The 27,771-nt window shown below is 35.7% G+C and overlaps 4 protein-coding genes across 6 annotated transcripts; 3 read left to right on the forward strand and 1 right to left on the reverse strand.

The window, feature by feature from the left end:
- The first annotated feature begins 1,323 nt into the window (after positions 1–1,323).
- LOC18103555 (probable amino acid permease 7) lies at positions 1,324–3,968 on the forward strand. 2 transcript variants are annotated; one of them, XM_024581634.2, is made up of 7 exons: positions 1,324–1,552; positions 1,670–1,906; positions 1,993–2,086; positions 2,291–2,505; positions 2,597–2,718; positions 2,830–3,063; positions 3,139–3,198. In XM_024581634.2, the coding sequence occupies exons 1-7, from the start codon at positions 1,438–1,440 to the stop codon at positions 3,178–3,180; spliced, it is 1,059 nt and encodes a 352-aa protein (XP_024437402.1). In that variant the 5' UTR covers positions 1,324–1,437; the 3' UTR covers positions 3,181–3,198. The 2 variants fall into 2 exon arrangements, with proteins under 2 accessions (XP_024437402.1, XP_006377992.1); XM_006377930.3 differs by having other exon boundaries at positions 1,332–1,552; positions 3,149–3,968.
- Positions 3,969–8,742: 4,774 nt separating this feature from the next.
- On the forward strand, positions 8,743–12,657 carry LOC18103557 (probable amino acid permease 7). 2 transcript variants are annotated; one of them, XM_052445687.1, is made up of 7 exons: positions 8,743–9,021; positions 9,304–9,540; positions 10,794–10,887; positions 11,039–11,253; positions 11,369–11,502; positions 11,612–11,839; positions 12,059–12,212. In XM_052445687.1, exons 1-7 carry the CDS (start codon positions 8,958–8,960, stop codon positions 12,068–12,070), a joined length of 984 nt encoding a protein of 327 aa, XP_052301647.1. In that variant the 5' UTR covers positions 8,743–8,957; the 3' UTR covers positions 12,071–12,212. The 2 variants fall into 2 exon arrangements, with proteins under 2 accessions (XP_052301647.1, XP_024437023.2); XM_024581255.2 differs by having other exon boundaries at positions 8,754–9,021; positions 11,950–12,657.
- Positions 12,658–12,762: 105 nt separating this feature from the next.
- LOC18103558 (transcription factor MYB80) lies at positions 12,763–14,878 on the forward strand. Its single transcript, XM_006377933.3, has 3 exons — positions 12,763–13,797; positions 13,908–14,037; positions 14,158–14,878. Exons 1-3 carry the CDS (start codon positions 13,665–13,667, stop codon positions 14,876–14,878), a joined length of 984 nt encoding a protein of 327 aa, XP_006377995.2. The 5' UTR covers positions 12,763–13,664.
- Positions 14,879–14,889: 11 nt separating this feature from the next.
- LOC18103559 (proteasome activator subunit 4) lies at positions 14,890–27,727 on the reverse strand. Its single transcript, XM_052445686.1, is given in 34 exon segments — positions 14,890–15,137; positions 15,237–15,390; positions 16,579–16,671; positions 16,986–17,110; positions 17,432–17,513; positions 17,917–18,095; positions 18,622–18,717; positions 18,804–19,082; positions 19,361–20,402; positions 20,671–20,816; positions 20,893–20,935; positions 21,037–21,080; positions 21,155–21,323; positions 21,532–21,702; positions 21,796–21,913; positions 22,058–22,137; positions 22,232–22,448; positions 22,805–23,013; positions 23,120–23,196; positions 23,366–23,521; positions 23,599–23,817; positions 23,909–24,026; positions 24,143–24,270; positions 24,364–24,597; positions 24,751–24,967; positions 25,068–25,169; positions 25,263–25,330; positions 25,432–25,548; positions 26,142–26,307; positions 26,389–26,490; positions 26,774–26,896; positions 26,982–27,094; positions 27,209–27,311; positions 27,408–27,727. Coding segments are annotated over 34 exon segments (5,493 nt in total). The 5' UTR covers positions 27,569–27,727; the 3' UTR covers positions 14,890–15,095.
- Between the last annotated feature and the right edge of the window lie 44 nt (positions 27,728–27,771).

Here is a 27,771-nt window from a genome sequence, read left to right on the forward strand (position 1 = left end):
TTCTTATTATTATTATTATTATTTAATTGGGTCCTTTTGGAGATTGTTCTATGATTCGGGCTTTCACTTTATTTTCCAAAAAAGAAAAGAAAAATGAAAAACAAATAGAAAAAGGAAATAATATGTATCCAATTAATGTTAAACTCCAAATCCATTTTTCTGCCTTGTCATTTTCAAGAATATATCGATCCTTGATGCAGCAATGAAGTGCTATCATGCAAGAGTATGTATAGTCATGTACCTTTCAATCTAAAATTCTAAATTGTTATATTAGAATTGTAAACTTATATAGTCTTCAAAGGAGTGAATCGTTTTGTGAGTCCCTTCCATAAATCTTAGCATCTTCTTCGATATATTTTTCATTTTTTCCCCAAATCATGCCTGTCAAGAATTTTCTAGCTTTTTTTTTCATTTTCAAAATATTTTATCACTATTAGAAAATTAATATTTTTTTTTATTAGCATGATCCGTCTATAAAACCATCAGTAAATTTATTAATGATGGATTTACTGATAGATCATAATTTACTAATAAACGTTTCTCCAATATACGATTTTTGTTCATAATTTCATAGGTAAAATAATTATAAATAAAATATTAGTATAAATACCGATAAAAATTTTTGTTTAAAAAACTATTAAATCTCATCATCCCTGCATTTATGATTTTTGCTGCAAAACTTCGTTCGCTTCAGGTTTCCTAAATTTAAGTGGATTTGATTGGTACTTTTAAAAAATAATTTTAGTCTATGTCATCAAATTAGTAGAAGATCGATTAACAATTTTTTGCCTATTATTTTCATAATTAATCAGGAATATGGTTCGTAAGATTATCATGATTGTTTTTTGGGTAGATGAAGGATATTAATTTCACCATTTAATTTTAGTCAATTTTGTTTTTTTAATCAGTCTCCAGGGTTTGTGTTTAGGTCTTAACTTATCTTTTTTTAAAAAAAAAACAATAATTAATTAAGGTAATTTTGGGTATACACAAAAGAGGGGTTTTATAGTATTTTTTTTTTAAAAAATTCAAATGGAGTATCTAAAAAATATTCAAACTTATTTTGAATGATGAGTATAATTTTATGAAAGTCCAAGAAAATTGTTGTAATTTCCCATAATTATTTTATACTAATATCAAAGATATATATATATATATATATATATATATATATATATATATATATATAAAAAAAAAAAGGAATGATTTAAATAAATTATCATTGTAGATATGTCGTTTGGTTCATCGTACCAAGATATTGTTAATATATTCGGATAGGTGAAGATAAGATAGAACGAAAGGATAAGATAAAACAAAATACTACTGTAGGGCAAATATTAATTTTCTAACACTAAACTCCAAGAAACCAGGCTTATGAAACGAACTCTTGCAATGTTTTTAGCTAGCTCTAGCCAGTAAGAATATACTTGAAAGGCCATGGCCATGGGAGAAGAAGCAGAAGAGCATCAACAGACACCGTTATTGTTGACTTCTGATCAGATCCCATCCAAGTCAACAATACTGTGCAATCCATTTTCAATCAAGAGAACTGGTTTGTCTTCTTTCTTTCTTCCTCCTTCCAATTCTAGTTCACTCAGTTGGCTTCTCAGAATCATCTTACATGTAAATAATGCACATATATGTATTCATCTTCTTGTAAATCTTGAAGGGACCGCATGGACTGCGGTGGCACACATAATAACTGGAGTGGTAGGGTCAGGGGTGCTATCACTAGCATGGAGCATGGCTCAGTTAGGATGGATTGCAGGTCCCTTGGCCATGTTGTTTTTTGCTGCAGTCACTCTTCTTTCCACTTTTCTTCTCTGCGATAGCTATCGATCCCCGGATCCTGAATTTGGCCCCTCAAGAAACCGGTCTTACCGTGAAGCTGTTCATATAATATTAGGTAACACACAGCACAAGGAAGTTAATCACCACATGTAACTTTTTTTCTTAATAATTTCTCAATTCAATTTCATGTCATGGATTCAGGAGAAAAGAATGCTTTGATTTGTGGCTTTCTTCAACAAGTAGGCTTATGTGGGATAGGAATTGCATATACTGTTACTGCTGCTATCAGCATGAGGTTCGTTGTCTAGCTGCTCTCAAACCCCATATTCAATTTCAATGCTTCTATTTCCTTTTCATTTTCATCTGTGAAAAATGAGCGTTGTCCTTGACTACTTTACTGAAGAAGAAACAGACTACTCCGTGATTCTGCGCTGTTTATTTTATGATATTTTCTTGTATGTAGCTAAGATACTAGTGCTATTACATTTTCTAATGAAAGGGAGATTCAGAAATCAAACTGTTACCACAAACAAGGACATGGAGCTGCTTGTGAATATGGAGACACTTTATATATGCTGCTATTTGGAGCTGCTCAGGTTCTGTTGTCCCAAATACCAGATTTCAACAGCATAAAATTTCTATCAGTTGTTGCTGCAGTCATGTCATTCACCTATTCTTTTATTGTATTTGCACTTGGTTTTGCCGAAGTAATAGGTACGATGGTGAATCAGCTGCAAATCAGCTGTCTTTTTATCGGTTTTCCATATGTATATCACGTAATATTTACTAGTCTCCAAAATTACAGGAAATGGATATGTCAAGGGTAGCATCACTGGATCCTCAACTCACAGTGTAGCTGGTATATCTCAAGCTCTTGGCGATATCGCATTTGCATATCCATGTTCCCTTATCCTTATCAAAATCCAGGTTTGAATCCCGATTCTGAATAGGCAAGTTTTGTTCTAAAACACAACATGATACAATTTTGCGATCCTGTAAGACAATTATATAGATGATGGAACTTCATGAAATATGAAGGACACTTTAAGATCACCCCCATCAGAGAACAAGACAATGAAGAAGGCCTCGATGATAGCAATGACCGGTACAACATTTTTCTACCTCTGCTGTGGAGGCTTTGGTTACGCAGCCTTTGGAGAAGATACTCCGGGAAACCTCCTGGCTGGATTTGGATTATTTTCTGGACGATACTATTGGCTTATCAACATTGCTAATGCTTGTATTGTGATTCATCTAGTTGGAAGCTATCAGGTACTCCTAGAGAATATTTTTCATTTGCTTACAAATCTCTTCGAGACAACAAGAAAGGCAGCTTCATTGTTGCAGATCTTGACAGGTTTTCAGTCAAACATTTTTTGCCAACATTGAGAAGTCGATTGCGGAGAAGTGGCCAAATATCCAGTTTACACACATAAATCCCACCTACAAACTTCCATGGTTTCCAACTTTCCAAATCAACCTCCCGAGGCTTTGTCTCCGAACAACCTATGTCATATCAACAACCACTATTGCAGTGATCTTTCCTTACTTCAACCAAGTTATTGGAGTGATGGGAGGGTTGACTTTTTGGCCCTTAACTATATATTTTCCCGTGGAGATGTACTTTAAGCAGAGAAAAATTGAAGCATGGACAACTAAATGGATCATGCTTCGAGCCTATACCATGTTCTGCCTTTTGGTTACTGCATTTGCTTCGATTGGATCAATTGAAGGATTGATAAGTGCCAAATTGTAGAATACCTTTTTTCTTTTCTCCAAACATGGGTTTTTTATATACCAATTACAGGAATGGACTTGTTGATAGTATGTGAATGCCCTAATGATTTCTCTGAACTTCTTCGTGTCATCGTTTATGCTGCTATCTCTGGGCCGCCACATCCAGTATCAAATGTCTGGCTCCATACCTATGATGCTCGCGACCTCCAATGTTCTTTTACTTAGCATCGTCTTCTCTTCTTCATCTAGCCAGGAGATAGATATGTGCTAGCCTTCATAAACTTAGAATACCCATGTACCAAACTTGGGAGGCTCCTCCAATACTAACCCATTTACATTTTCTTGTTTTCCAATTCCCTCAATGAATCTTCTTCTCCTTCTTTTTATTTTTTATGAGGGGGCTACAGAGAAAAATCTGAAGTTAACGAGAAGGTTATATATCCTCACCGAATTTATTTATTTTCAGTTTTCTTAACTTCGATAGAGTGAAGAGGAGCAAAGATATTGTTCTCCATTAACTTTATATGAATAATATTTTCATACCACATGATGTTCATGCTCCATAATCCAGTATGCTACAAACCTGGGTTTCTAAGCTTTTGAATCAGGGATAATCACATGTTTATGTTAATTTTTTATTTTTCAAAACTGATAGCCTAGATGGTTGGTGACAGAGGCCTGGATTCCTACAAAACAATCTTTTTTGGTGGAATTTTAGGATTTTTTGATGTCTGAACCAGTAATATGATAGTGATGAATTATAATAAATGAGCATTAAATTTTAAGAACAAACATGTTTGTTCTTAGTTCTTGCATGATAAATGTTGAGAATATGTAGTAAAAGAGTAAAGATTCTGAATCCTTTACTTGGATCGTTTAGAGAGTATTTATAACCTTTATACCTTGAATTTTCTTCTTTTTGTTCAAAAGGTCGACAATCTTTTTTCTTTTCACATCCAAGTGGGGAGAGAGTCCATTAAGTTTCTTTTTACACGACATTAATATTAATGTTGATGCGAATACCATGTGTCTATAGAAGGTGGTCCTATGACATCTCGTACACAACATTAATATCGATGAGATAATCCTTATAATCAACATTAATATTGATAGACATATATCCATCTCTTAGAGGACTTTTTACACAACTAGGATAAAGGGAGATGATAACCCTAGATTTTCATTTTGTATGTTTGGATTTGGAGCGATCTTAGACCCAAAAATATTGAGTATAGCATTCTTCTAGGCCTAGAGGCACCTGGGCTGAGCGCGTAACTAAGCCCAAGAGAGTTGAGTTTGGTATCTTTTCAGACCTCATACACTTGGACCTGACATATAGCTAAACTCATGAGAGTTGAGCTGGTATATTGTCAAATCTATATGCACTTGAGTCTAACACGTAACTGAACTCAAGAAAATAAATATTATATCTTTTTAAATTTCTTGAGTATAGCATGTAACCTAAAAAAGTTAAATATAGTATCTTGAAAGACCCTCTCTCTCGTAAGTTTTGATTTTTGATAAGCTTTTATGATAGATCATCCTTCTCTTGGCTCTTTATTTATGGATTTTTTTTTTTTGAGTAAATAGATTTTAGCATAAAACACTTTGATACAACAATATCTATATTGTTTATGCTAAATCCTGGTACATACTACTTTTTTAGTTCATTAAATTCATAAGCACTTAAAGTATATATTTTTCAAAATTTTCCTTTGTAACAAAAGAAAGAAAATTCTTTCTTATTTTTCTTAATTTTGTTAGAATTGACTAATGAGCTTAATTTGTGAGCTCTGCACATCACCCTTTTTTTTTGGTCGATTGTCAAATATTCCAAAAGTACCTAACATTTTGTATTTTAAATTGACAGCTTAACCAATTATGATCCTTTTATTTATTTATTTTTTCTTTCCAGCATTTTTTCTTCCTTTTAATATATATATTTTTTCTTAAATTATATTATTATGAATCATTACTATGATTTGGTTTATAGAAATGAGAAAGAGGGTTGTAAGATTTGAATTTATTTTAATATTATATTAAAGAATGATTTTAATTTAAAATTTAAAATTATTAATTAATTTTTTAAGATATAATTTATATTATTCTCTAATATATATAAAAAATTTAATTTTAAAATAAAAAATAAATTTTTGAAAGAAACATTGTGGGCTATGAGATTGGTCGCCGAGGAGGATTCTTCACAAACTAGTGAGCTATCTTGAAAGAAAATGGGGGTAGAAGCAGAAGAAGTAGAGGCACCATTGTTGCCTGCTCTGCCGACAACAAAGAGAACTGGTTTGTCTTCTCTTCACTTATGTCTCCCTTCTTTCTTTTGCTTTCTTCTTTCTCAATCAAATTCTATCTCATTTGCTTCTCAAAAATCTTATCTAATTAAGAATTATGAAAGGCAGCACTTCCCTTCAGTACAAGAAGTGGGATCAGTGCTATATATATATATATATATATATATATAGGTTTACTATTTTAAGAATTACTACATTTTACGTCACATTATATCTAGGTTTTACTTAAAGGATTTGTTTGATTTTATTTCTTATCGAGTTGATCTATCTGTCAGGTCGTCGGCAAGATTTAATAATAATGGTTAAAATCAATCTGAGATTTTTAGTAATAAGAACTCGAGATCTCATGTTCAAGTTGCCTTCAAATGGTGGGAAAGGAATTAAGAGATTGATGGAAGCTATCTCTTAGTTCTTAAATAAATAGATGTGTCTGTCCTTCACCGAACTTGAAATAATTGATAAATGTTGAAGGGACCGTATGGCCGGCAGCAGCACTCATAGTAACAGGAGTGGTAGGGTCAGGGGTGCTTCCCCTAGCTTGGAGCATGGCTAAGATCATGGGGTGGATTGCAGGTCCCTTAATTAGCCATGTTGTTTTGTTTTGCTTCAATCACCCTTGTTTCTGCTTTCCTCCTATGCGATTGCTATCGATCGATCTCCTGATCCTGACTTTGGCCCTACAAGAACTCGATCCTGTCTTCAAGCTGATACAACTTGAGGTACGTGAGACATGAGATTATGGTATTGTACTGATAATTAGATAGCATCCATCTTTTAATATCTCCATCGTACGCTAAAGTAATTACATTTTTTTTAATGAATATGTAAAAGAATGAGTGTGGAAGTTGAAAGGTTAGAAAAACAAAGATGATCAACTTGTAGATTTTAAAAGAAGAGAGGGAGAGAAAAAATTCATCGGCAACAAACCGTTCAACTACCATCAACATGTGCCGCATTAAAAGAAAATTGAAACAACAACCCTTCCAATAACATGGCGAAAGAGGTGATGCAATACGTTTCGTTCAAATAGCACATGCACCTTTCATGCGCTGATGCATGGATAATATGAGTCAACAATTTTAAAATTTAAATATTAACTAATCAACCTAAAAATATTAGACTCTTTTCTTTAATTAACAATGTTTGACATTTTTAGCCAACTCATTTTCAAACAACTTACATGCTTCTAATGAATTATTGTCTTAATGCTTCTAGGAAGCATTTAGCTACTATCCATGGACTAAAAAGATAAAAATAATGGTAACAAAAGAGATAGGATATAAAAAGAAAACAAAAATAAAATTGTGTTTAGTAGTGATGTGCAAGACATAATTATTGTCTTTGTATCTTTTTTTGTTTTGGTAAAAAAAATAAAACAAAATATATAAAAATATATTTTACCCTTATTATGTAATACTTTCAAACTTGCATATTTAAAAAAACAATTAGATTTTTATTTTAGTTTATATTGAGTTTTAAAATTAATAATTTTATAATAACTCTGTTATAAAATTAAAAATGACCAAGTAAGTCAATTTAGGACTTGACCGACCAAGGACTTGTATCAGTTCAAGTTTAAAAGAAACTAGAGAAAGGATTGACTCGATCTAATCCAGTTAAAAATCTAAGTTGACCTGTGACTCATTCGACTTGGAATAAAACACAAGTCAAAATTTATTTTTTTGAAAGAAAAAAACAGGTCCAAACAAGGTTGCCTTGATTTCTATTTTGTTTAATTTTTTTTGGGTAAACCTTGGTTTACCCTCCTGATCCATGACTTAGGCCTCGTCTTAGGACGAGTCTCGAGTTTTTAAACTATGATAATAATTATTTTTATCCTTATATTAATCGGAGTCAATGATCAACTAAACTAATGACCCGAACTTTGACTCGGGTAAACCTTAAGTCAGGTTTTAAAATTATGATAATTATTATTTTTATTCTTACATTGACTCGGGTCAACCCAAACTGGTCATTCCGACTTGTGACATGAGTCTTACCCTGTCTCAACCTTCGAGTTGAGTTTTTAAATTATGATAATAAATATTTTTATTACTTGTTTTAGTTGGACAGTTTTGTTATTGAAAGTGTTTTACAATGATATTTTAAGAAAAAATATTATCTTAAAAAACATGTATTTTTTATATCTCATGTATTAAAAATATAGAAATCCACTTTAAAATTACCTCAGCAACATATTTATTTTTATATTTCAATTTATGTCTCTTCAACCAAAACTTTTTATCTCCACTGTTTCTATCGTTTATTTCCTAGAAAATAATTAAATGCTATCATAATGAATCATTAAGCATCCTTGGCATTTATTTATTTAGTTTTGAAAATTATTTTTAAGAAATTAAAAAATACAAGCAAAAAATAACAACGAACAAAACAGGAAAAAAAATGATTGTCATACATAAGTAATAGTTGTCTAGCTAGTTGGCTAATAAGAACTTATCATGTGATTTTGATTTTTTTTTTATTTTTTTTTCCCTTTCAATGGTCCCTCGTTGCAAAGAAAAATAAATAAAAGTTAATGGAATCCTTATACTTTAAGAAAGGCTAATTTAATATATTGAAACAAACTTTGGATCAGAAATGAAAGCGAATCAGGTTGGTTAGATTCTGAAAAAAGATTTTCCAACCTCGCTCGCTCAATTCAAAACAAAGTATAAACAATTTAAAATGAAATGTCTCCATCAGGAATCAATTTCCCACTTGCCTAGGGTTTGAAGGAGTAACGGTATGGAGAATTGACAAGCCTAGAGTATAAGGACACAATTAAGAAGATCTCTATACGAGGGACTACTTTGAAGAAAGATAAAAAGTATAAGTACCCCAGCTGTTTGCCCTGTTCGTGGCACTGGCATTTGCAACGAGGAGACTAAAAAACTAAGTAGTAGTTACAAGTCGTTTTCGCTTGTCATAGCCAATGATGATACAATACTGTTTCTTCTTAAATAATGCAAGCACCTCGCCTAAACTTTGCTTTTTTTGTTTGTAAAACAAAAGATCAGAAACCAGGCTTGAGATTGAAATTGTAAGAAAATTATTTAGCATATAGCATATAAAAAAAACGTTGTGTTTCTCTCAAAAGAAAGGGGAGTTTGCTTGAAAGGCCATATGGGAGTAGAAGAAGAGGCATCATCATTCTTGCATGCTCCTAGGCCTGGAATCAAGAGAACTGGTTTGTCTTCTAACTTCTTCTTCTTCTTCTTCTTCTTCTTCTTCCAATTAAAGTAAAGATCAATGCTTTACAAAGATTCAAATTCTAGTTTATATGCTCCTCACAATATTCATCTCATGTACATCCATAAATCCACTTTCAAAACAAAATATTTTGTAGTTTTGATGCATTTCAATTACTCTCCTTAATGCCCTTTTAAGATCATATATATATATATATATATATATATATATATATATATAAACTTCAAATCAAGTGATTGTGAAATGAATTGTGATGAAGGGACCGCATGGACGGCAGTGGCACACATAATAACCGGAGTGATAGGGTCAGGGGTGCTATCACTAGCATGGAGCATGGCTCAGTTAGGGTGGATTGCAGGTCCTGTAACCATGCTTTGTTTTGCTTTAGTGACCCTTGTTTCTGCTTTCCTTCTCTGCGATTGCTATCGATCTCCTGATCCTGAATTTGGTCCCAAGAGAAATCGATCTTACCTTGAAGCTGTTCATGAGACTTTAGGTAAGATAAGATACAAGAATATTCCAATTTCCTTTTCAATTGGATCCCCCTATGTATATATCCATGCCCACTAGCAAGTTTCAATTAGAGTGCTTGCTTGTTTGTACATGAAATGAATTTGGATTTTGAGATTTTTGCTTGAAAATTAGGCCGTCATGCTTGCCCTTTATACAGGTTGAAGCAAACAAGTCAAGAGAATTAAATAAATATAGATGGGAGACAGCAAGATTTGTCATTTGTGCAGCCACCAAACGGAATTGCTGAGGATCTCAGGCCAAGGCCGACTCCTGCATGCCAAATGCCAAGCCTCAGCTTTATTTCTCCCCTTTCCGAGACGACGACGACTACTATAGAGTTAGAAATTGAAACAACTTAATTATTAGGGTGACGAAGGGCCACATTCATTGGATTCTCTCCAAAGAATATCAAAATGAAAAGAAACAATAATTGACTTAGGATAGCTTAAATATATACATGTCGTGCGTAGCAAGGTTGCTCCAAGCACAAAGAACGAGGTTTTTGCAGGCTGATGATCCCCGCTAAACCATAAAAATGTTAGCTGGTCTCTTCCTTCTTCTTTTTTTCTATATAGATTAACAGTGGCAGATTCCTCTTAACGTGAAGCTAATAATTGTGTTATTGCAAAGTCAACTTATAAATTATTTATAGATGAAAAAAGAAAAACAATCCTATATGGATTGAATAATTCATTCGTTCAATATGATATTAATGTAGGTAAATGGAAGAGTAAACTAAATAAATAGAAATTATAGCTTGGAGTTCTTTTATATATTAAGATTTATTATAGCTAATAATTATAAGGCTTTGCGAATGTCACTATTATTGTTTTTTTTCTTTCTTTCTTGCTTGTATTTTTCAAGAACTTTAGAAGAAGAAAAGGAGGGCTCTTTGATATTGAGAATTGATTTGGACCGTAACAAAGCAAGAGAGAATTGAAAAAATGTTGACAGGCATTATGATGATTATAGCTATGCAAATTTTTGTCCCCTTGAGTTAAGTTTGTGTATTTATTTGGTAGAAATATTATCACAGTGCATGAATCAACTGTTGGATTTGATTTAAAGCTGGCCACGTTTCCAAACAAGCTCTTAACCATGTGTGTTTTATGGTGGCTACTATTACTGCTAATAATTCAAATCATGTTGAAGCTATCGATTTAGAGAAAGATTTAATTTAATTATGCTATGAACATATTAACTAGCTTCTAATAGTTGGTGATTGCATGGACTCAGGAAAAAGGAACGCATTGATATGTGGCGTCTTAGCACAAATAGGCTTATATGGAACAGGAATTGTCTACACTATTACTACTGCTATCAGCATGAGGTACATCTGTTGTAATTTAAGCTACTCTCAAGTCCCAGATTCATCATCTAAGTTTGCATTTCCATGGAATCTTCGAATGTAAATGATCTTCTAATGACGAGCATTGCCCTTGTGGTTCTTTACAAAACAATTACTATTTTTTCTGATGAAGGGCAATTCAGAAATCAAACTGTTATCACAAAGAAGGGCACGAGGCTACTTGTGAATATGGAGGCTCTTTATATATGCTGCTATTTGGAGTGGTTCAAGTTGTACTGTCCCAAATACCAGATTTCCATAACCTACAATGGCTATCAATTGTTGCTGCAATCATGTCAGTCAGCTATGCCTCTATAGGATTTGCACTTGGGTTTGCACAAGTGATAGGTGCGGTACAACATCAGCTATTATTGGCCCTCCAAATCTTGTGTCGGGGTCATTGTTCCTGTAAACTTTTAGCTCTATCTATTCTGAATAGTTTCTGTTGTCTCTAAAATTTCAGCAAATGGATTTGTTAAGGGTGGGATCGCAGGAGTCTCAGCTTATAGGGCAGCTGATAAAGTATGGAATGTATCTCAAGCACTTGGAGATATTGCATTTGCATATCCATATTCCCTAATTCTACTAGAAATACAGGTATGAATTGTGATTCTGGATGGGTAAGTTTTTAAGCTGAAATGATCAAACACCAGTGTAGTTCTTTTAATAGACTAATTGTATGTGTTGAAACTTGGAAATCGTAAAGGATACTTTAAAATCACCTCCATCAGAAAGCAAGAGCATGAAGAAGGCATCGACAATAGCAGTTGTCGTCACCACATTTTTCTACCTCTGCTGCGGAGGCTTTGGTTATGCAGCTTTTGGAGAAAAAACACCAGGGAACCTCTTGACAGGATTTGGATTTTATGAACCGTACTGGCTTATTGACCTGGCCAATGCTTGTATTGTGCTTCATCTAGTTGGTGGCTATCAGGTATGTGTCTGTACACAATGTTCATGATAATAAGATAAGCAGATGCACCTTCGTAGCGTCGTAGAAGTAACAATCCCTGAAATATTCACAATGTTTGATTTTGCTGACAGGTTTACAGTCAGCCATTATTTGCAGTCATTGAAAACTGGATTGCAGAGAAATATCCAGACAACAGGTTTTTGAATAAGAATCTCACCTACAAATTCCCACGGTTGCCAGGTTTCCAATTGAATCTCCTCAGATTGTGTTTCCGAACTATCTACGTCATATCAACAACCACGATAGCAGTGATGTTTCCTTACTTCAACCAGGTTATTGGATTGGTAGGAGGATTCGGCTTTTGGCCCTTGACGGTATATTTTCCTGTGGAAATGTATTTTAAGCAGAAAAATATTGAGGCGTGGACAATTAAGTGGATCATGCTTCGAGCCTTTAGCGTCCTCTGCTTTTTGGTGACAGCGTTTGCTTTGATTGGATCAGTTGAAGGGCTGATGAGTGCAAGATTGAGCTAAGAGAGTGAAGAAACAAGGGAAGAGAATGTCTTTCATCTTCCAATTCTCGATAATCAGTCGTATGGAGATCTTCAATCTGGAATTCTCTTTTCGATATTGATTGCAAGGGGATGTCCTGAGGCAGAATTACTGATTATGGTGAGGGCATCTCCAAGTTTTTAGTTGAAAAGCCATGGATTCATCATCAGAACCAGATGGAACCTGGAATTGTTTGAAGCACTGTTCCTGTGAATTAATATTATATAAAATGTAAGATGGGAAAAGCTTTACTTAATATGATACTGTGTGAAAAATTGGTTGTTTTTCTCCAAAGTGAGTTGTCTTCATCAGGATTTTTCTTAAAAAAAAAAGCAATCTCCCACTTGACTAGGATTTGAAGGAGTAACGGCATGGAGGATTGACAAAGCTAAAGCACAAGGACTCAATTAAGAAGCCTTTTCTGATGAGGGACTACTTTTAAAGAAATTCGAGAGTACAAGTACCCCCCCAGCTCACTACCCTGTTGTCTCCGTGGCACTGACATGCATTTGCAACGAGGAGACTAAACAACTAAGAAATTAGAAGTCGTTGTCGCTTGCCACTGCTAATGATATGATACGATACTATTTCTTCTTTAAATAATGCAAGCACCTTGCCTTAACTTTTCCTTTTCTTTTCTTTTTTTTTTTAAAAAAAAAAATACATCAGAATTTGTGTGATCAAAGCATCAATGGACTTCTTTCTTGCAAATTGAACAAAACAAGACCATTCATTCTCTCTCGAGGCTGCGCGTGTCAAAATGATGAGCCACACGTACGCGGAACAACCTTAAACTTCACATGTTCTGCTTTCAAGGAATTCGAGACTCCTACTATGGAGGCGGTGGTAAAATTGTGTGATCAAAGCAGAAAGCCACCCAACCCAAAACATCTGCAAGGACCTCCAAGGGGAGTCAACAAGTGAGAGAGTTGACCGGGTGTCTTGTGGGTGAGCTACCAGCCCACCTCTCACACTCTCAATAGCGTTGAATAGTTTAATAAAATCATGCGCCTTCGATGCCATTTTTATTATTTCCAATTTAATTTAACCCCATGCAGTATTTCATATGCAAACCAAACTTTTGTTTCTGTATATAAGAATTGACCCGCTTACCATTTCTTTTCTCACTTCCACTTGTTTTCTTTTCTTTATAATTTTGCTCCCCCAAAATTTGAGGCACTAGACAATTTTCTTATCATTCATTAGTAGACAGCATTATAGTAGCCAAAGCATTAGCATTTCTTAAGGAGGATAGTGCGAGAGAAGAAGAGTAAACAAAAGACAAGCACACACAGATGGGCAGGATTCCGTGTTGTGAGAAGGACAACGTGAAAAGGGGGCAATGGACACCTGAAGAAGATAACAAACTCTCTTCTTACATCGCCCAACACGGCACCCGTAACTGGCGGCTCATCCCCAAGAATGCTGGTTTCTGTCCTCTCCCCCCTCCACATTACTGTTCTTAATAGCATCATCATTCATATGCTATAATTTATGACCGGATTATTATTGTTTTTTTTTGTCCTTGTATGATTAAGGTCTCCAGAGATGTGGGAAGAGTTGCAGGTTGCGGTGGACTAATTATCTCCGGCCTGATCTGAAGCACGGCCAGTTTTCGGATGCAGAAGAACATACCATTGTCAAGCTTCACTCTGTTGTTGGCAACCGGTACACCAATCGATATATATATATATATATATATTGCTCAGTCTTTCAATACATGCTGCATAAACCATTTTTTGTACCAAGTTCTGCTATTCAATGACTGATTGCGAAATGGCATCACAGATGGTCATTGATTGCTGCTCAGCTTCCAGGCCGCACAGACAATGATGTTAAAAATCACTGGAACACCAAGCTGAAAAGGAAGCTTTCTGGCATGGGAATAGACCCAGTTACCCACAAGCCCTTCTCCCACCTCATGGCAGAGATTGCCACCACACTAGCAACACCGCAGGTGGCTAACCTTGCAGAAGCAGCCCTTGGCTGCTTCAAGGATGAAATGCTCCACCTGCTCACTAAAAAGCGGATTGACTTCCAGCTGCTACAATGCAACACAAATGGAGTACAAGGGAACACCTCATCCCCTTACATTGCCACTAAACATGATGAAAATGATGATACTATTGAGAGAATCAAGCTTGGTTTCTCGAGGGCTATGCAAGAACCTGGAATTCTGCCCCCAAACAAGACCTGGGATTCCACTGGTGCTACCTCTGCCAATTTTGCAGGCACCTGCGCCTACTTCCCTTCATCAGTTAATGCATTTTTATGTGGTCCATCTTCTTTTGGCAACGAAGTAGCTTTATCGCCATGGAGTCAGAGTATGTGCACTGGAAGCACGTGCACAGCAGGTGACCAACAAGGTAGATTGCATGAAAAGCTCGATGATGAGAATGGAGAAGAATCCCAGGGTGGGAAAGAGATTAGAAATGGCTCATCCCTCTTCAATACAGACTGCGTTCTATGGGATTTACCATCTGATGATCTAATGAACTCAATAGTTTAAGGATATTTACGTCACAAAATAGGCAATGACACCCTTCATTTATTGACAATAACAGATATCTTATCACAAATAATGAAAAATGTAAATAAACTTCTATACAAATTATACCCTAGAATCGCATAACTTCTTCTTGTTCTACCAAATCATTGGTGTTGAAACCCTTTCAATCATTAATAAGTTCCTACAGTATCTTCTCTTGCTAAAAATGCTATGTATATCAAGCAAAATATGATGATGAGGACGATGTATCTGCTAGAACCTGCCAGTATCAAATAAGTAGATAAGTAGAGGTTTACAAATCACGAAAGGTATTTAAATCCTCCAACCTAAGGAATGTGACAAACATTTATAAGGCTACCTCGAGTTGTTCTTCAGTAAATGAATCTTTCTGGACATTCCATGTGTCCGCATGAGTTCGTCGGAACTCAGCGATTGCTTTTGTAACCGTAGATTTCACAGGTGAAGGCTCTCCTCCAAAACAAGCCAGTAGAGTAACATGATCAGGCAACCAACTGAATAGATGAAAATTATCAGGTAAAATACAAGGGCCAAAGCTATCATATTTATATGCATTCATATATTCCTTCAAAAAGAATCAACAATCAGATCTCTTCAAAATTCTGTAAGTTAAGAGTCACAAAATGGCTTTCTGGTGTGGCGTGTGTAAGAGTAAATATTAGAGTTTCCAGGAACCCATTTAAGTCGCTCTAAAAAAGTCCTTGTTCTCAGCCCGTTATGACAGTCAAGAAAAAAAAAAAAGTAGCAAGAGAGCTTCAGCAAGTCTTAAACAAATTAGATTGATCCCAACCATGATTATGTCATTTGATAACGGTGTGTCTAGCACAACTATTTCTTCTTTAAGCTTCCATATAACTATGCAGGTACTTCAATTCGATCAGCCAATTTCTGCTGTCGTAATTGACATAATCCACGATTGTGTTATTAAGAACAGATAAAAAGAACCAGAAAGACAGACCTTTCAACCATCTTCCTAAGCAGCCATGCATTTTTGGATATCTTACCAACTATACAACACCTTGCTTCTCATCAAATCCCATGGCCCAGGAAAGAAGATAAAACTCTACTGTGCTTATTTTAGCTAATTCCAGAAACACTTCTTTTAAGTTTGATTAATTAGCACCACCTTAAACCAAGAGCCAATGTCCCTAATTACCCTCAAGCAATAATGCAATGACCTGCATTTGAGTTGGAACACGATTCAATGTCCCTAATTATCCTCCATAGCAAGGAATAAATGACTATGCAGTTAGCGAACCTCACAAAGGCAAGAGGACTGAGATTAGAATTGCAATTCCTATGGTTCTTAAGAACAGAAAAATAGTCAGCAGGATTATAATTAATCTCATCAAGAAAATAATCAAAACTATACCCACAGAGTTTGAAGTATAGACATTAAGAAAATGACAACCTTCATTCATTCAGCTCTTGATAAATATAGATAGAAACGCTGCCTGATATTATTGTTACTCAAAACACTACTTCAACTAGGCACATTAGCTGGTCAGGTAACACTAATATGATAACTTGACCACTTGCCACTATAAGGAGGATCTGACATGGTTATGAAGCAACTTGCCATAAGTTGCATATCATCACCATTTCATACAAAACGAATAACATTATAGGATAATTCTGAAAACACTTGATACAATTGGTTCCATATATTAACATGAACATACCTGGGCATATCATATGGAACTGACAACACAGAAGCCACCAAAGCAAGTACAGCACCATGAACAGATGCTATAGATTGGCCAGTTTTCAGATTCCTACAATCAGGTATACTATCTCTATGTCAAAATTACAAGATCATCCATACCAGGACTTGCTGCTTGTGTACTAAAAGCAAAACAGATATGAAAACATGGTATACCAGTGGTGATCCCACACACAATAATTAAGATGACTGTGAGGAACATAGATAGTATTTTGATGTCAATTAGATAAAAAGAAATTTCAATGCAAAAGGCCAACCTCATGTATGCTTGACATGGACTCCAAAAGGTGCATCAATGTGTGCATGAAAAATGTATACTCGGTGAAAGAGAAATCTAACTTATAGAACAGAAGATCATTATATAACCTTTGCTTTCTCTTCCTATGGATGGTATTCGCCTCCAAGTAAGCTCTTTCACGGAAGTCTCTAGCAAGATCTTCATTCCCACCCTTCACTAGACCTGCTAGAACTGTTGCAGCATGCTCCCTTACCTGACCAAGAATTAGCTTTTTATGTTGAAAGCAAAAATAGAATGACTTGTCCTGTTTTCCAAGGACTTCGCTCCCTCGGTAACTCCCACGATGAAAGAAACCTTTACATAAAGGACTATCCTAATGCACCTGGTGACTTAGTATTTCACAACTGCTATTTTATTTCAGGAATCTCTGACATCTTATCACAAATAAAAATCAGTCAGGTCAATGATTATTAAACTATCAATTGAACAAAGGATTAATCTTCACCAGCTAATCTACATTTGCATCTAGAAATCTACAAAACTCATCAAATTGAAGATTCAGCCAGGAACTTGCCTCTACTTGATTATCTCTCAGGAGACTTTCAACAGTTTTCCAAATTTGTTGTTTTTCCACATTTGAGAGGATGAAAGTATGCCTGTAATAAAAAGAGCATGCCAACTATTTAAGAATCCAAATCATAAATACTTTCTTCACCCACACCCCTCAAGCTGATTCCCACAAAATACTAAACATGGCTCTAATTACGTTCAACGCATAAAAAAATATTCACATTCAGATCTATAACAAATAACTTGTTAAAACATGAGATCATGGAAAATATAATTGCAATATATAACAAGTAATTAATACATATTCTTGTGTGGAAAATCTAAAAGTGAAATTCCTTGCTTGCTTTGAACAAGTTTGACTTCTCAATATACTGCAATAACTATAAATATGCGACAAAAACTGGAAATAAGAACTTGAAATTACCATGTTAACATGATAAAACAGGATCCACGATGTAAGAGATAAGGCATACAGCAAATGCACAATACCTATACATAAAAGTACGCAGATATGTCAAAGTAGCTGATCGGGTCCGCCAGTTCGGATCATTGGCAGAACAAAGAATCACTGAAACAGCCCTCTGGAGATGAGGTGCCCAGAAAATTCTCCATTTCAGCAATTCAAAACATGCCTTGGCCAGTGTTGACAAATCTTTATTTGATGTTTCCTTCACAAAGGCAATAATATCTTTGTCAGCTAAAGATGCAGGATGCCCAATGTTATCGGCACGTTCAGGCAATAAATTCAAGTATGCTGTTTCTACATCAAATGCCCCAGAGAATTAAACAAGCCACAATATTGTGCATCAAATTTGCATCCGAGTATGTATTCCAAATCACTGGAAACAAAATGCTGGCAACAAGAGAGAAGGGATGACCACAGCTTGTGCAGCAAAATGACTAAGCACCAAGTGGAAGATTTGTATAAAGACCAAATAAGGAAAGTGCACGCTGAAAAAGAATGTTATTCAGTTGAAATAAGGAGCTATACATTCCCATTTCTCTTATTTATTATGTAATAAAAAGCTTCAATCTTATTATTTTCTTCCTAAGGTATGTGAGCCAACCCAAACATTCAAACGAGCATAAAAGGAATAATAGCAAACAATCGGGGTGTTCAGAAAATTTGGAGCAATCAATGCAGCAATTAGATGGAAACCACAGGCAAAGACCAGTAAAATGCACCATACATACCTGCAAAGAAAGTACAGGATAGAGAAATTGCACAATAACATCCAGTAAATAAGAAGATCTGCCAGACTTCAACGTTGAGATGATAAAATGAAATAGCTGCATCAAACAAGAAGAAATATATTGATCAATCAGTCACTCTAATAGTTGTGGAAGCAAATATAATTTGTTCTGAAAGTTAATACCGTTTCCATCCACTTAACATCATCTTGTGCATCCCCATTCAAAGACCCATTTTGAAAAGCCGTATGCCCAGCAGTCTCCAAGTTGTCTGCTGGACTAGTATTCTGAATATTTGTGACCACATCAGTAGCTCGGTGAGTCAGAATTAGGACCCACTTTTCCTCTTTCAATTGGTTGTCAATCTCGCTTGCCTCTTCACAAGAATAATCATGAGCAGATGACAAGTGAAGACGAATGTTAGAGCACAGCACAGCCAGGGTAACACCTATAGCTTCCCTTACCTGTTCCATGACAATATAGCATAGTAACATGATCAGAAAAACTACTCAATTTGTTATAGAAAATGAAGGATACAGAAAATAATTGTGGTTATTATCTTCATACATCGTTACATTCGACCACTCTCCAAGAAAGACTTAAGTTTCTTTGTTATTCTTCTCATTCCTTTTAGGATTCACATAATAGAAAAGGAAAAGGAAGTTCAACATAATCATGATTCATAAGAGTGACAAAACATGCCAGCTTCAATTAAGAAAATAAATGAAAATGACATGCTTACTTGCGCTGATGAGTGCCACATGTTATCCAACAGCTCATTCATAAGTCTGTTATGGAGTTTTATCTCAGCCACTGGCATCTTTTGTGGGGATATCTCTATGAGAGCAGCTGAAAGAAAAGTGTAGCGCTTTGCAACAACAGTGGTATTTACAGCAGGAGGTAAAGGTGTCATCAAACAATCCAAAATCTGTTTCCTCAGAACAGGGACTCTTGTACCGTATTTTCCTTTTCCTGTAACTGAATAGCGTATACATGCTGCCCACTCTGGAATAGATTCCACTGACTGGGAAAGAATCACAGTCTGCAACTGAACTATTATCCAGTTGTCCCATGCTCCTAAAAGACCATTGATATCAGAGTGCAACACCCCAGCAAATGCTTCAGCAGCAACACACTGCTTAGACCTTTCCTTAGCATTTGCAAACTCCTCCAGTGTTCCTTTAAGTGCTTGTAAGACAGGCATGCCACATTCTTGTATTAGGCGCTTAAAGATTCGTGCAAAGTTGGAGTAGAAAGTATCACTTCCAAATAGAGAAATCCAACTAGGAGTGCGTGGCCATGAAGATGAAAAATCAAAATAAAAACGGGTAATTGATTTGTCTGCAAGGTTTTGGATAAAAGAATTCCCGTGACTTCCTCTGGAAGAAGTGCTATCAATATCAGTGATTACATGAACATGAGACAGGCTATTCAAAGTCTCGTTAAAGAACCCTTCTTCCTGAAAAATTTCACTTAATGCCCCTTCGAGAGATGATTTGGCATTTGTCTGTAAATCCTCTAGTACTGCAGATTGATTCTCAGCAGAGAGCTTGTATGGTGACTCTTTTAATAGTGTATTTAGAGCTGAGATTGCAAGTATCCTTGTTTGAGGAAGTTGACTTTTTAAATTTTTAAGAAAGTGGCCTGAAAAGGCATCAGTAAGACAATGTCAAAGAAATTGTGAGTGAAAATCCCATTAAAATGTGGAAAGAATGCTGATGAAAAGGGCAAGGAGTCAATCACAAAGTAACAGGAAAGGTACTCTGTTAGCCATTAGGTTGTACCTGCCAGGTAAAAACAACAACAAATGAAATGAACCAAAATCCATGACTATTTGGAGGCCAAGAGTTTAGAACACATAGAGATGCTGCATTTCCAGTCAAAAATAATTATATTTGCATTTCACATACTCAGCCAGACAGTATTTCTAAGTCTGCCAGTACATGGGCCTTCCTCAACAGGCCAAAAATGTTCATAATAAACTTAAAGGCAATTCTGAAGGCAGCTCAGCACCTACTGCAAATATCGAGTAAACAAAGAGTGAGATTTTACCGCCAATGCAAACCAGAAGAATCAAAACTCATTGATCCAATCTGAGAAACCAAATCTGCAAAATTTGGTCCATCTATGTGATTATCTGATGTCCTGAAAATGCTTCTAGACACTCCCGGAAAGTAGATGTTGTACATAACAAAAAGCTGTTGGGGCACTAAAAAATATTAGAAGTAAATTCGGAGACACAACCCTTAAATTAATACTGATAAGAGATTTGACCTCATTAATAGCTTTCTGGGCTTTCAGTGATTCATGATGCGAGCTGCAAAAACAAAAGGAAAAGCAGGGTAGAGTTAGTATGGCTTCACAGTTATCAAAAAACTCCAATATATAAAGGGAAAAAAAAAGGGAATCAAGGATCACCTTGAAAGAATCCCAAGAAGAAAAGAAGATAATGCTTTTGGATCCTGAAATAAAAGATGGCATGTCAGAAAATTTTACTCCCAGAAATGTATTGAAACCAATTTGTTCTGAATATTACTGTTGTCAAATGCTTGAGAACTGTTTGTGTAGAAAGGACAGTACAAGAACCCAGCACTGCATATTCTGGTGAGCTGGGATTCCGCAAGTGTTCAGTAAGAGAGAGCACACATTTTGAAATCATTGATGGCCATCTCTTAATCATCTTCAGCAGAGATTTTCCAGCAAGCCTGGCAAAAGGTCAACAATGTATATCAGATATTTTTGAAACTCAATTGTTTTTCCTAGTTATTTGTTTGAACTATGAAATAGCAGAAGCTATGGCATGGTAAAGCCTTTATTTAAAAATCATTAGCAACCCTATCACCCAAGAGAAACAAGAATATGCACAGGAAAAACCAGTTTGATCATGTAAGGATCGCAGAAGATTGAACTTACGAGCGAACAGTTTCGTAACTATGCAAAGAAAGTTTTAGCAGATCATCCATCAAAAGAATTGCATGGTCTGGTGGAGAGAAGTTCCCACTCATACGAAACAGATGATAGGATGATTGTGATGACCTCCAAGTACTATGCATGTATGCCTTGTCAATAAGAGCCCACCTAGGCCTGAATTAGATCAATAGATTAAACATTTGAATCCAGTCACCAATGCAAGGTTCAAACAACAATAAAGGGCAATCTCATGTCCAAACTACTTACCTTTTCTTTCCTTGAGAATGAGAAGACACGATAAAATTCATTGGAGGTTCTAAAATGGCAGCAGATTCCAACTTCCAAGCCTGCCTGTGATTCGACCACTCCTCATACTCCAAACTTCCTGTTTGACATAGGTTAAGGGATGAAAATAAACAAATCAGGACACAAAAAAGGGTGATGTCTAAAATATGTGTGTGGAAAAACTACTGTGAGCATCTCAAGAGGTTAAAAGGAATTCTATTCATCTGAATGTATAGTTCATTACCAAAGTTTCCCAAAGCATCCATGATACGAACAGTGAGTATCAAGAGGATGCTGTCATCTGATTTTTCCTCTAACATATATCTGCAGCATTGTAAATATAGCAACGTTTTAGCAATTCAGACTTGCTCAATGTGGGTAAACAATATCCAGATAAAAACTAAAATTCAAAAATTACTTGCAAGCTGCATGTATAATCTCAACAGCTTTTTCACGCAGTCCAGTACTGCCAACACTTGAACCAGTTGCTCCAGCTATCAAGAAAGAAATATGACTCGCATCTTCCACAATCCCATTCCTGGAGGATGGGCTGAAATCAGGTAAGCAAGATAAAACACCTTGCAGTGAAGAATCAATACGCAAAAGAGTCACTTTCAAGTGCTCTTTCTCATTTCCTGCTAGCAAGGTGCATGTAATTAGCAGAAGAAAAATAATGAAATATCAATTGCAACATCAATGTCAGGGCATTTTTCTTTACAAGAGAAACAGCATATAGTCATTAACTTGCAATTATTATTGAACTACTAACACAGTTGGAATCGTGGATATTAGGACATGATTATATGAGATTCAGCAGAATGAACCCTCATAAAATATTTTGATCCACTGATATCAAGTCATCAGGTTCAAAGTTTTTCTAGAAGACAATTATTTTTATCAGTTTTATGACCTAGAAAGATTCTAAGCTCCTCGAGATAAAAATTCCACCACAACATCTGAAAACTACGTTAGAAGAACAAATAAGGATTACCTGTATCGGAATGTATTTTATTTTGGCATATTTTCAAAAGGTCATCTAAAGCTGATTGAAAATGAAGGTTTAAAAGTTCATTTGCAAACTGAACTTCATCATCATTTGGAACATGCCACTTGGGCCCCATCGATGGTCCATCACTGTTGTAATCTTTTGCGCTGATCCATTCTTCTAATGCCAGAGCTGCTGGGTGCCTTGAAATGGACCTACAAAATCAATATTCTTCAATTTTTTATTCAAAGGGAAGTTGAATAGATAAACAACAGAGAATTTTTAACAATAACATGTATAGATGAAAAGATATAAGCTTACTTGTATTGATCCATAGGATAATAAACAATCAGGCTTCCAAGGAGGGATCGAAGGAGATGATCACCGGCTCCATTAACCTAGCATATGATGAAAGAGTTTTCCAAAAAATATGTAAAGCATACAATAAAATTAGACAAGCATTTAAAATATTCAGCAAAACGCCCAACAAGCATCCTATCCAAACAAATATCATTTGAATAGGATCTTCAATTATAAATGAAACAAGTTACTGGGGTGAATTAAAACCTTCCAAGAGGGAGATTCAAAAGCTGACACGATAGCTTCTTTGAATTGATCCTTGCACCGAAGAAGAGCAGGACCTCCATAGTTTATGGCAACTGATAATATTTTTAATTGATAATCGATTGCTGTTTCAAGAGCTGGAGAGAGTGTTGGTTTGGCCTGGGAAAGAAGCCATCAATTTTCACCAAGAATCTTTCTGCAAAATAAAATCTAATAATTTACACCATCTAACAAACCTTAATTGAAACTGTGGCATCTGGAATCCCTCTCCCTCCAAAGCCCGTTGCAGGCGTTCCTTTCAAAGAGGATATAACAGATGACAAGATTGGATCAACAAGAGAAGCAACAGCCGCTTCTGGGTTTGAATGAACACAAGCACAACAAAGCAATCCAACCTCTGCAACTGCTCCAGGAAGAATACTTGTCCTCACAAACTTTGCAATTTTTCTCAAAGCCTGTTACCATGAAAGGAATAATTTAAAAAACAATCTCTTCCCCAAGGAGAGATCATGGTGAATGAACTGTGAATGAAGACAACAGCTGAACCTGATTGTATAGCGATTTAGATAGTCTTCCGAGCAAGATTTCGAGCATACAATAGTAGAAAGGACCATCATCGACAAGAAAAGTTCCTGATGTTGCCGATGAATGTAGGCCTTCATGCCTATAACAATAATAATGAATTGTTCTGACTAGAAGGGCAATTCAGCATGTCTAAATATATTAAGCAATGCAGAAAATTTAAGAGAAACAGATGGGATACTAAATGCTATTACTTACAGAACGCTGCTGGGTTCTAGATGTTGAAGCAATGAAAATAAGCGACACAAGAATTCATCCAACCATTCAGAAAACCGGATCATTGGCATGAATGATAGCTGATCGGTACTATCATCCAAAGTAGCAATCTGTAATTATAAATTGAATGGGAAATGAACATGTTCATTAATTATGGGCATAAAAGAAAGAATTGAGAAAATTATCAAGGCATCAGCTCTTACATTGGAAAATATGGAGCCAATTAACTGCATGGTTGCCAATGTTTTGGGGGGGTCATTAGCATCCATACCAAGTAAAGCATTGGATAGTGAAATTGTCAAGAGATCGACATATGCATCATCACCCCCACCACAATCTTCCTGTTTCCCTCGAGTTGAGAGGGATGTGAGACACAGAGAACGTCCTGCAAATGCTACTGACATCACTGCAGTTTTCAACTGGTGGGTGGCAGTCATCTGACTAGACACAAACGTAAGTAAAAGACAAGTTAATGTCATGACAGAAGCATTATTTGAAGAAGAGGAGACTACTAAATATCCCTTGAAGCCAGGGTCAAAACCATATTTCAGCATTTTGATCCATAAAACAACACATGCAACACTACTAACCGTCTCCAAGGCCAAATGGAATCGAGATGCTAAAAATGGAAGAACCAAAGTGGGCTCCACATATGACAAAATGGAAGTTGCTGCAGCAACTGTCTCAGAAAGATGTTCATCTTTGCTGTATTGCCCGCGATCAATTAACTTCAGTAAAACATTGACAAAATAAGTCCTTTCCGATCTTCCAAGAAACATTTCAGCCTGTCTATTGTTATCTGTGCTCCTGTACCACCAATATTTGTATAGTAACAGCTTAAAACATTTTTAAAGTAAATGCATAACACATATACAAGGTAAAAAGATGCATATATACATATCCTTACCATTGCTCATGCTGTAAGCGCTTCTGGAACATAATTACCAAATGAAGCAAAAAGCGCTCCAGTGAATAAGTCCAGCGACCACCATTAGATGGATGGTAATATCTACAGCAATAAAAACCAATAATGAGCCAATGGTGAGAATTATGAACATGGTTGGAGACAATAATTAAAGTATTCATATGTTAGTGAACAGACTGTTCTAAGAGGTTTCCCAATTTCCCGAAGAGCTCTTGAGCTGCACCACCAGGTTTAAGCAGATAGACCTACTCGCAATGAAACAGCATAGGATGACAGTGTGGAAAACAATCATATAGGATCAATTGATGAAAGCAACAAAATGCATGGCCATGTTTATTGATCTTACAATTGACTTTGCAATGGCCTTTGCTGGGGTGGAAGTTTTATGGGAGAATAAGAATCTTGTGTATCTTGGAACGTCAACGGAAAATGGATATGAAGCACTTCCATTTGCCAAAGGAACCTGTGATTGCCAGATTAAAGCATGATAGTGGATAATCAGAATGGCAACAAGTACATTGATATAGACAGAGAACCCAAGAAAAACAAGGCAGGGATTTTTCTTTCAGGGAGTGACTGAGAATTTAGAGACAAGCCTCATTTAAATGCACACGACATTTTATCAATTTCCCTTCCCACGTTTTTAATGTGTAAAAAAATTTGCAAAGTAAGAGTTCCAAATCCTTTGTATTCCAACTGTTCCTACTTCTTTCCTCTCCTTGATGTTTTAATATCCATAAAAATCTTCCAACAAGGAATCCTAGCAAACTGCCTCATAGTCAATTTGTCACAGCATGCATTTAAGGTAAGAGGTTCCCTCCTCTTGTTCCTCTTCCCATTCTATAGGTACTTACGAAGTATTAAAAAAATTCAGCTGCATGGTTTAACAAGTCCTTACTATCATTATGTGTTATAATACCAGTCGTCGAAGAAGAACGAAATCCTACCACTTGTGAACCTTCCACGCTTCTAATCTAAACATCACACAAGTCACCCACTACTATTCCCCTAAACTAGAAAATGATAAAACATAAGTTGACGTATTCATAAACTCACCTCAAACATGTTCAAGAATCTACTGAAAAGCATTGGTAAGAAGCATTCCCAGTCAATAAAGTCATAGTTTTTTATAACACGTGCTATGATAGCTGCCCACTGGCTGTTCCAGAATTGGGAATTTGGTATCGAGTCCCACATGTTCAAGCTCTTTTTAACCCAAGTTCTGCCATGCCAACAATAGGTTATAAAACTTGCTCCAAAAACTATAAAGAAATAAGAATTTCATAAACTATGCACTACATACTCTGTATAGAAGTCCTGGTTCTCCAAGTTTGTCGGCAAAAACAGTCTCAAAAACCCAGATCCTTCAAAGGATGAATTATGCCATGGATTTTCCAAGAGAGAACTGCAAGTTTATTTCAAGAAAATTTCATCATCGAATATAGAAACCGTAGAAAGTTAATGACGTCACCAGATTATTCAAAGGATAAATTTCACCATCACTTAATTTAATCAGTGCTTCTTCAGGCTTTTTGTCTCGGTTTTTTTAACATCAAGTAAAAAAGCAGTATCAGTCAAAACCAACTTCACATATAACTATACATAAAAATAGAAAAAACATACAATTCTGTTTCCCATTGAGTAAAACCACAGTAAATATCCTAATTACAGATAAACTAAACACTTACCAGAACTCATTCCAAATCTCCAAAGCCGAACCAGCAGGAAAGAACCTCCGGCAGGACCGAACAAGTGAAGAAATAGTCTGAAAATGCCTTTGTCTCAATCTCCACCCTTCCGGACCAGTGTTCCTATAATGCTCGCCAGTATACAAATCATAAACACTAAAATCATCAACAAAAACTCAGAAAAATAAGCCAAAAAAAAAATCCCTACCTTGTAAAATGAGTATGAATAAGAGTATCATACAAAGGCCTCCATTGCACTTTGAAAGCCAACCTCTTTCTATACTTATTTAGCACTCTCACTAACAAATTTCCCCATCTCACCTAAAAAAAATAAACCCGAAATTCCACAATTAAGACTCAAAAAGAATTAAAAAGTTAATTATAATTATTAATTAATTAATTAATCAGCATTAAACCCGAAAATCATAATAATACCTGAGCGTAAAGCTTATTCTGCGAAATATTGAACAACTCAATTCCAAATTGAACGAGTTCAGCTACATCTTCCAAATTCAATTCGCTCTTCGCCTTAATAAAACTGTAAGTAATCATTAACACTCAATTAGAATCAAATAAAGCTGAAAACTCAATCGTTATTAAAGAAATTGATAGAGAGAGGGGGGGGGGGACTAACAGTTCGAGGACGGAAATCCATTTGAGAGTGGAGTAAACGGAATCAGGATCATCGGGTTTGTAAGAGTTCTTGACGGAGTTGAGCACGGTGCGGAAGGAGTCTTTCTCTTTCTTCGTCTCCTCCACCACTGGCGGTGGCAGCCACGCATTGTAGAGATGCATCTGATGTTCAGTTTTTATTGAAGGTATGATGAAGAAGAAATGGTGTGTCTGTGTTTAAATAGGAGTGTGGATTTTTTATTTCATGGAGGAGGGGATGGGGCTGCTGGCTGTTTCTTTTTGGAGAAGAAATTATTTTGGAAAAAAAAAAAATGAGAGGAGAAAGAGCGAAAAACGACTTGCTGCTGTCGAGTACTGGTGCTAAC

This window comes from Populus trichocarpa, chromosome 11 (assembly GCF_000002775.5).
Source record: "Populus trichocarpa isolate Nisqually-1 chromosome 11, P.trichocarpa_v4.1, whole genome shotgun sequence".
NCBI classification, from domain to species: Eukaryota; Viridiplantae; Streptophyta; class Magnoliopsida; order Malpighiales; family Salicaceae; genus Populus; species Populus trichocarpa.